Genomic DNA, 9901 nt, shown 5'->3' with positions numbered 1-9901 from the left:
AAAGATGAAGGGAGACCCAAGGACGGATGTTGGGGGGAAATGGGACCAAATGATAGAGTTTTCAAACGAAGTTAGGGAAGAGCAGGTGGAGAACCTGATTTTTTGCCATATCCCCCGTTTTCCCCCGGCAAAGGGGGTTGAGTCGCTGTGCTGTGGTGCAGATGACGGAAAAGAGAGAAGCAAGTTTTTTGTAGAAGTGAGTTTGGTGGGGAAAGGGGGGAGAGGAGAAGGGGGGGGAAGATAAGAAGATTTTTTGGGGGGTCGATGTTGATGGTGGTTGGCGTAGCAGAGAAGAAGAAACTGGCTCTCCTAAGCTTGCGAGCTTAGCAATTATCGTAGTCGGACTTAGCGCTGGCAGGCAAGCTGCACGGCGCACCGGGCGAAGCTTCGACTTCATTATTAGGTTTAAGCCAGTGTCGGCTACTAATGCACATTATTATTATTATTATTATTATTATTATTATTATTATTATTATTATTATTATTATTATTATTATTAGCTAAACTACAACCTAATTGGAAAAGCAGGATGTTGTACGCCCAAGGGCTCCAACAGGGAAATGTAGCCCAGTGAGTAAAGAAAAGGAGGAAAATAGATGAACGACAAGAGAAGGAATGACTAATTGAAATGGGATGTTTTAAGAACAGTAACTATATTGTGGAACAGCCTTCCTTGTTTCATTATACCCTTTTATTAATTTTTTTGTTAATATTGTTATTGATGAAGGGGGACTTTTGAAACCTTCGATGTTACACAGCATCCTTTTGATACATATATTACGTTATCTTTTTATAATCACTTGTTGTTGTTTACTGAAGATTCTAGTCGGAGGTAGATAAGTTATCTCTTATCTGGAAGTATTCAATTTTCTATGACGTTAGTAATGGGAGAGGGTAGTAGAATGGTATTTTTCTCTATGTATTACCGTTATACTTTTCTGTCTGTTGCTTGTGCTTTATTGTAGTTGGAAAATAATAGATAATTAAGAGCACGTATAACTGCACTAAGAACTAGTACTTTGAGGAATTTTCTTCAAAATCTAATGAATTTGTCCTTGGGTCATGCCCCACATGTATACCAAGTTTCGTGGAAGTTGTTTCGGTAGTTTTCGACTAATGTAGTTCACAAAGTAAAAAAAAATATTTACCATTTGTTTAACATTGCGATTATTTTCAAAATACTTCTGCATATTTGTACTTTGATGTACTTTATCCAAAATGTTACAGATTCATCCTTGGGTCATAAGTTTGGTCAAAATCGGTAAAGTATTTTTTGTGTTTAGTTGCGCACAAACAAACAAATAATAAACTAAGAAACAGACAGGGAGTGAATACATACCCATCGAAAAATCCTCGAATTTGTCGAAGGAAATTACGCTTCGCATATGGCTTTCTAGCTCAGAGTAATCTCTTGCCTTCTAAAAATTTCTTTAAAATTGAATAAGCTCACTCTTTGTGTGTGTATTAATTTGACAATATGTGGAAAAAAGCAGTATTCTTTTATTTCGTCTTCTTGTAGGACTTTACGTAACAACAAATCCTATAATCACAGCAGAACCTGCTCAGAATCAAGACCGTACGAAACGTACTTGCACATAGTTAAGCACTATTCATATAATTAAATTTACTTTGTAGTTTAATTTGACCGATTATTTATCCAAAAGGGGAAGTGGAAGGGGAAGACGAAGCGGAGGAGTAATGAGGAACTTGGGAGGCGAAAGGAATTGAGGAAAAAGTTGGAATCTTTTAAGCTGACATGAAAGTTCTGTGAAAGAAGTGAGGGCAGTTACATTTCTCAAGAACATTTATTAGTATAAGGATTGAGGTTCGCCGTGTTGAACATATGAGAATACTCGTCTCCACTTGAATTTGATTAATATCTAAACGACGAGGAGAAGTTTGGTTTCAACTTTTTTTTGTATGTTAGATCACTCTGGCTTATTCCTGCACGAGCTCTTTCTCTCCAGTAGCCAGTCTGCGATGTTTTGATTATTATAGAGGTATGAATGACTAGCGTTCCGTTATTTTTCGAAATTCAGGGGCGTATTCCCACATGACTTTGCAAGTAATTTTGGTATGGAGGAGTAACCCGATCCAATTTTGACAAATTTAATGCGATTTGTCTGAGAGTTACAGCAGTTTATTCAGTTAAAGCGGAGGTTAACTTTTGATGAATTTAACATACATAAATCTTTAAGTGTGTGTGGTGGAGTCGTATATACGTAAGGATCTTTACAACATATTTCCATCTCTCTCTCTCTCTCTCTCTCTCTCTCTCTCTCTCTCTCTCTCTCTCTCTCTCTCTGATTGTACGGTTGATGTTATAAAATTCACCAAAGAAAAATTATACCTATATTTAAATAAAATTGTTGGTATATCACATACCATATATAATCTTATTAATACTTAAGTTTCTAATACATTATTCCCTACCACCACACTTCCTTGCCTCATCTTCCGCATCAACTAAAGAAAAGAAAACAAATCATCCAAGTCGCTTCCTTCTCGTAGTATATAGTAGTCCAGTCAAGGTTATCTTGACTAAAGTGGTAGAAAAGGGGGGGGGGGGGGTTGAATAGGAGGGTCTCAGGTCTTGATATATAATGTTATGGTTTAGCGTAGTGGCTGTGTATTTCTGGTATGTCGCGTATTTTAACTTTTTTCTTTTTAATTTAGTATTCTGAAATTAATACACCAAATGTTTTTGAGTAAGATCCGTTTTGATTTTTCCTATTTTTTTTTTTTTGCTCAATTCCTTCTTCTTTTACTTATTATTATTGTTGTTGTCATTATTGCTTACTGTATCATTGATTACTTATTTTAATGTTTATTCCGATACTTTAAATATTTTTTTTTTTTTTTTTTTTTTAGAAATGTTGAATCGAAATCCTCAGCAACACTTGTCTGGTGTTAGGGTACTTTAGTCTCCTCCTCCTCCCTCCCCCCCCCTCCCCGAGCTACTGTCCTTGGTCAGTCCTTGCTCTAGCAAGTAGGGACACCATCATAAAGATACCAACATTGCATTGCAACAGAAGACCGTCTCCCTTTGCTCTAGCAATAACTACCATGACTTCTTTGCAATGTCAACGAAAGATTGTAAGCTTAGCAACTTTTATTGCACAAGTCTCTCAGCCATTCTTTTCATTGCTCCATTTGAGGAAAAAAAAAATATTTTATATAATACGTCTTTTGAGTTCACGGCGCAAAATGAGATTGCGGGTAATCTAATTTGGTTGTACCTTTAAGGTTTTGAAAGTGGGCACATGTGCACAATATATATAAATAAGAAAAATAAATGGACATGGGCAGGGCATATAATGAGAATGACATAATAGATTAACATAAGAACAACAACGGGTCCCTAGAGATTGCTAACGTACAGGGGGAAAGGAAGAGAAGACGATGTATTGACGAGCTAAGAAAGTTTGCGTGTGTGGACTGGCATAGAAAAACCATAAACAGACGCTTGTGGAAGGATACTTCTGAGGATTTGTCCTTTTGTGGACTAGCTACGTCTGATGCAATATCATTGGAAGGAAAAAGAATTCATGAGATGGAGTCATTTAAATATTTAGGGATCTTTCGAATTTGTGTTTAATGAAAGATAAAAAAAAAGGAAATCAGACAATAGCTAGGTAAAATTTGAAAACAAATCGCCTGAAATTACATATAAAAATCAGGCTATATTTGACTTTAGTGAGATCGGTGTTACTGTATGGAAATGAGGCGTGTTATGGCAGTGAAACAATATCCAACAGATTTAGTAGATTTGAGAACAAAGCCCTCAGAAGAATATTGGGAGTTGAATAGCAGGTCAGAATTAGAAACGAAACTATAAGGGAGCTTTCTTGAGTGCCATATGTGGATGATATCATGGTGAGGGGTAGATGAAGATGTTTTGGATATGCTCTGCGTACCCCCCAAGGGAGATTAGTTCACCGAACTTTCAACTGTGCTCCACAAGGCCCTAGAAGAGTTGGAAGACCCAGACCTACATGGCTGAGGACTATGAATCGTGAATTAGGAGCTGATGAGTGGCGAAGTATTGATTTAAAAGCTCAAGATAGAGACGACTAGCGAAATCTAAGAGACGCCCTTTGTGCCAATAGGTGTATTATATATATATATATATATATATATATATATATATATATATATGTGTGTGTGTGTATGTATGTATGTATGTATAAAAGGTTATTGTCATACATTGTTTCATCCTACTTGGATTATATGGTTCTTCATGCGTCTGCTGTGTCGACGGTTCAACAGTAGAATTTCTCTCTCTCTCTCTCTCTCTCTCTCTCTCTCTCTCTCTCTCTCTCTCTCTCTCTCTCTCTCTCTCAAACTGTTTCACGCCAAAGGAAATGTCATGCATAGGGCAGCGCAGCTCTTCTGCAAAACCTGGAGCTCGATCCGTCTAGTGTACTTGATTTACATAAGCTTTCTCGGTGACCTGTGGTGAGATTTCCCCGTTTTTTTGCTTTTGTTTATGTTTTTCCACTTTTTTTTGTAAGTTCGTGCTACCGTTTCATAATTTTTGTAATAAAGGTTTCTTTGTTATATGTTTCTCTTGAAACCGTTGGGGGTGGGGGTGCTTGATAGTAACTTTTATAACATTTGATGGGAAATGAAAATTAGGAGAATTTAATATGGAAATATGTAAGATAATAAACATAAAATTCAATACTAAGTAAAATATGTCCCAATATAAATACAATTGTGGTTAAACCACACTACATTTACTCTTACTAATACTTAACTTTCCAAACTATTCTCCACCATGGGTGGGTAGCTAAGTGCCCTCACTCTTCTTTTATCCTTTTTCACTATCAGGTTAAAAAATGGGATAAACTTTTTAAGGAAAATAACCCCTTTCGTTGTGACATCCTTGCTGTCTTTGGTATCCAGATCCACAGGAGCAAATAATGTATTCCTGTTGGCATCCGCGTCCCATTGTGCCATACATACATACTGAGGCCCCCACACTCACTCCTGCCGTCATAAACCCCCCCCCCCCCCCTTTTCCCATCACGTCTCCACAAGTCATGAAAAGTCTTAAAGTTCAACCACGAGTCTGCAAGTAGATCTTGGATAGGCCTGGCCCCCATCCACTTCACATCTCTTGCCATCTGTTATTTATGCGTGGCAACACATCGTACTTATGGGCAGAAATAGGCCCATAGCCCTAATCCCTTCTATTCAGGAAGGCGACAGTGCGTCTGCCAGATTCGTTCTTGGCCATGGATGGGGGAAGGGAGGGATGACCCGGGGAAGAAATCAAAGGAATGGACATAGATGGGAGAAGGGGAGGGGGTTGATTTGAGAGGATGGAGTGTGTGTGTGTGTTTGTGTTTGGTTATCTGATCGTAGTCGTCGTTGTATCTTAAGTCACTCCCCTTCATCGCTCTATTCCCCTTCCTCGTTAATTAACACACACACACACACACACCCACACACACCAAATTATAAGCCTAAACGAGTAGGCAGAAGAGAGGACACATTCTCTCTCTCTCTCTCTCTCTCTCTCTCTCTCTCTCTCTCTCTCTCTCTCTCTCCTCTCTCCTCTCGTAGAGTTATGCTAAAGAGATGTTATATGAAACTTAATATGGAATGAAAGGTGTAGCATTTTCGATATTTAACATTTTGTTGTGTGAAATGTTAATTTTTAAAGTTCACACATTTGACAAAGTGTTGTAACGCTTATCAGATGTTTACTGAAGTTCTGTGATTATTTAAATCGTTTATTTTGGTAAGAATTTCTTATTCGGTATTTGAATGATTGGTTAACTATGTTAAGTTAGATGACATGGACAGGAGCAACTTTTTAATGTATTTTTGCTTTATATTGTCGATAGTTTATTATTATTATTATTATTATCATCATCATCATCATTATTATTAGCATCATTCTTCTTCTTCTTATTATTATTATTATTATTATTATTATTATTATATGCTAAGCTACAATCCAAGTTGGAAAACCAGGATGCTATAAGCCCAAGGACTCCAATCGGGAAAGTAACCCAGTGATGAAAGGAAATAAATAAACGACAAGAGAAGTAATGAACAATTAAAATGGAATATTTTAAGAACAGTAACAACATTAAAATAGATCTCTTATGTATTAAGTACAGTATATAAAGAGGCTTCTGTCAACCTGTTCAACATGAAAATACGGAATCGGTAGTAGTAGTATTCAATGGCTCGGATTGTTTCGTTTGAATTCGAAAAAACACACATACGCATTTATGTGAAATTGCAAAAAACATGAAGCAAGTAGTAATAGCGAAAGACAGCTATCCGTTTTCCTTCGTGTTAGGCTCTCTCAGCGCGAATGAAAAAAAAAAAAAACATATCTCGATCAGCATATCTAGGTCGCAGGCGTCTAATCATACTGCTGACGCTCAGCGCCAAATCATCCATTTCGTCTGTGTCTTTATGATGTGTCATGATCTTTTGTAATTACTCAGAAGCTGGTTCATGTCGGGTAATATTACAGACAGGCTCTCTCTCCACTTTCTCAATGCTCTAGGAGTTATACCACCATTCTCGAAGGCCAAAGGATATGTGCGGACTTTAATTATTGTACATACATGTATTATATGTGTCTTACGTGTTTTTTTAAGTCCATTCATGGTATATATATATATATATATATATATATATATATATATATATATATATATATATATATACAACATTAAGCCAGTTACCTGATTAAAACTACACTGTCACTGCAGTGTTTACTTACATCCATACATATTTATTGTAGGGTCAGATAGGTGAAGATTTTAGACCATTAATCTCTTTCTCATATATATATATATATATATATATATATATATATATATATATATATATATATATATATATATATATATATATATATATATATATATATATATATATATATATATATATATATATATATATATATATATATATATATAATAGTTTATTGATGATGGAGTTTCCATTCATTTAGGCCTAGTTCATTGCCAGCTTAAGATAACCGAACATATGCTATTCTTAGAATTTAATTTTTGGTTGTGGAGGGTATTAATATAAAATAAAACTACAATTAAGGGGGTGCACATATAATTTGGACAAAAGATTAAACCCATTAATATTTCATCAACGTAAATTTCTAGATGCTTTTAAATGTTATAGTATCACGCACTAATTAGTTAGTCAGGTAGACCTTTCTTGCAATTCTACAGAACCTTATATACTTATTGCAAGCATAAGTATCCTACATGACTAGTGTAGATAACCAATGATGACCTGATTGAAGATTTTTTTTAGCTGATAGGAATGATGGGGAAAGAATAATGAGGGCAGTTGGCTAGCTAGCCATGGTACGGAATAGGTAGGGAAGTTCAGTATTAGTAGGAGAAATGTAGTGTGGTTTAACCATAACTTGATTCATATAAATATATTTTTTTTTCTTTTTATGATCTTAAATTTAATTTAGTACAATAATTGCGTAGTATTTTCTTTTTCTTCTTGTTTTCTGGTATTCATTGATTGCAGACAGAATATCCACTATTTATTATCGTCCTTGTAAGGTTGATATGTGACCTCATTTTATTTCTCTCTATTTTTTTTTTTTTTGGTACGTAACGTATTTTTGCTTGAGATCTGTCACCGAGAGACAAACTTTCGAGAGTTTCCGGTTGCTTTTCAAAGCATAATCAGTAACGTGTTTTGTTACGGTCGAGTTTGTCTTGTTTACTTTAGGTTGTGCAACTATGATGATTCATAATTTCTCTTTTTCCAAATAAAAACAAGAGACATATTTGTTCTGGGTATATAATCAATAATGAGTAGTTTGTCTGTCTAATAAATTTGTTTATTTGAAAACTTAAATTTTTTTATTCAAGTTTATTTGGAATCTATAGTATTTTAGGTATGGAAAAATTCCCTGCGCAATGAATACCGTAATTAAGACCGAAGTAGCACTTGCAAGGACAAGCCAGGGGGAATTGCAAAAAAATATTTCCTCGTCTTTCTCTCTTTCTCTTGGTAATAAAAGACTCGACCGGTTCGTTTTGCGTCATCGGAAGACGACGACACACAAAACGTACGTCACCCGATCCGATCCTGGGTAAGTTGCTATTCGGTGGAGAGAAATCGGGCTTTTGTAACGTAACGGAGAATGGACTAGAATGGTAATCCATCTTAGGGGATAACCTTCGACATGGATCTCCGTACATACCGACGATTGCTCAACACTCGTCTTTTCCTTTAATGTATTATGTAGAACTTTGGAGGACCTTCTATCCGCTATACGTCCTTCCACACACCCCGCTCTCCTCTATCCCCTTCCCCTACAACTCTGACCCATTCCCTTCCCCTACCGTTAGGGTAGAGTACTGGGAAGTACTTGCTTTGTTTAGGATTTTTTTTCGTTTGCTTTCAAGTGTGATATTGGACGCGGATAAATGGCCTTGCTGTACTACGTGTCCGTAGTCTTATTCTAATATTCGTTTGTGTTACAGCATAATTACTCTATATGATATATGCAATAAAAATAACCCCATGACAGAAGAGCGATTCTCTCTCTCTCTCTCTCTCTCTCTCTCTCTCTCTCTCTCTCTCTCTCTCTCTCTCATCATCATCATCATCATCACCACCCAGTCGTAAACATAGTTCAAATATCAGCATTTTTATGTAACTTTCTTTTTTTTTGGCGCCCCCAAATGAAATCGGATGATGTTTATAACAGATTAGGAAGATTATCAAACCATCTGGTCATGGCTAGAATAAATTCTCTAAAATAAATTCTCTAGAATACTGAGATTGTGATAATTGACTGCATGTCTTGTACATTACTACGTGCTGTGTTGTACAATCTGTAAAGATCTAAATGCAAAATGAACTGTTTCATTAAAAAATATTCGCTGAATAATGGCGTCAGTTATGGTTTTCTAATAAAAGGAAGTACTACATATATTGTAACTTGATGTATTATGCTAGTTCCATTCCCCTTTTGCATTACTGCAAGTTTCCTTATCCCATTTCATTACTGCAGTAAATCATTACCGTGTTGTATTAATGTTAACAATTTCATTACCCATTTGCATTACTGCAAACAATTTCATTATCCTCTTGTATTTTTTAACAAATTTAATACCCAGTTGTTGTATAACTAATTATTTCAGTACCCTTTCATATTGACACAATTTTAATACTTTATTGTATTACTTTAATTATTTCATTGTCCTGTGGCATTACTACAACAGTTGCATTTTTGTTAGTTTATACTCCTCTGCATTACTGCTAGTGCTATTTTCATTTGCCAATTGCAATACTGTAAAGTTCCATTACTCATGTTTTATGGTTCTCTTCCAGAATACTTACGGCCGACCAGACGAGGTTGTTGCTGCAGAGACATTAGCCAACCACCTTAGATGTAATAGCAGCTTTGTACATGACATTTTCCAAGTAAGTCAGTCAACGTTAGAGGGGGATTCCTTTAAAGGGACAGATAGTTGTAATTGCCGTTGCATTTATCTTTAGTTGATTGATTGCAATGGTTAGAGGCAGTTCTTGACCACGTAGTGCCCCCAAAAAAGTTCGAGTGATTTTTTTATACACTGCATTTATATATATTTAATCCTTGTCATTTTTATTTACATTTTAGAGAGGGGGATATTATTTGAATTTATGATAATTTGAATCATTCCTTATTGTGAAATGTTATTTTTCAATCTTAATAATCCCAGTTTAAGGATATTTGCATATTGCTTATACCTAAGGTCATAACAAAATGCTAAGGTAGCAAATATCAGCAATTATTACTATTATTGTTTTTGTTGTTGCTGATTTTATTTATTATTATTATTATTCCTATTATTATCATTGATTTATTTTCTGTTGACTAAGGAAAAAAACCTGT

General features: G+C 35.5%; 1 protein-coding gene across 2 annotated transcripts in view; it reads left to right on the top strand.

Annotated features, from left to right (window-relative positions):
- LOC137653414 (ubiquitin carboxyl-terminal hydrolase 31-like) overlaps positions 1–9901 on the top strand; it is a 159989-nt gene that overhangs the window by 93609 nt on the left and 56479 nt on the right. For both annotated transcript variants that reach the window (XM_068386779.1, XM_068386780.1), the window contains one exon: positions 9355–9447. In XM_068386779.1, coding sequence (XP_068242880.1) covers positions 9355–9447 — 93 coding nt within the window. The remainder of the gene's footprint in view (positions 1–9354; positions 9448–9901) is intronic.

This window comes from Palaemon carinicauda, chromosome 14 (assembly GCF_036898095.1).
Source record: "Palaemon carinicauda isolate YSFRI2023 chromosome 14, ASM3689809v2, whole genome shotgun sequence".
Lineage (NCBI taxonomy): Eukaryota > Metazoa > Arthropoda > Malacostraca > Decapoda > Palaemonidae > Palaemon > Palaemon carinicauda.
The sequence above is the reverse complement of the archived record's forward strand: the minus strand, read 5'-3'. Positions and strand labels throughout refer to the sequence as shown.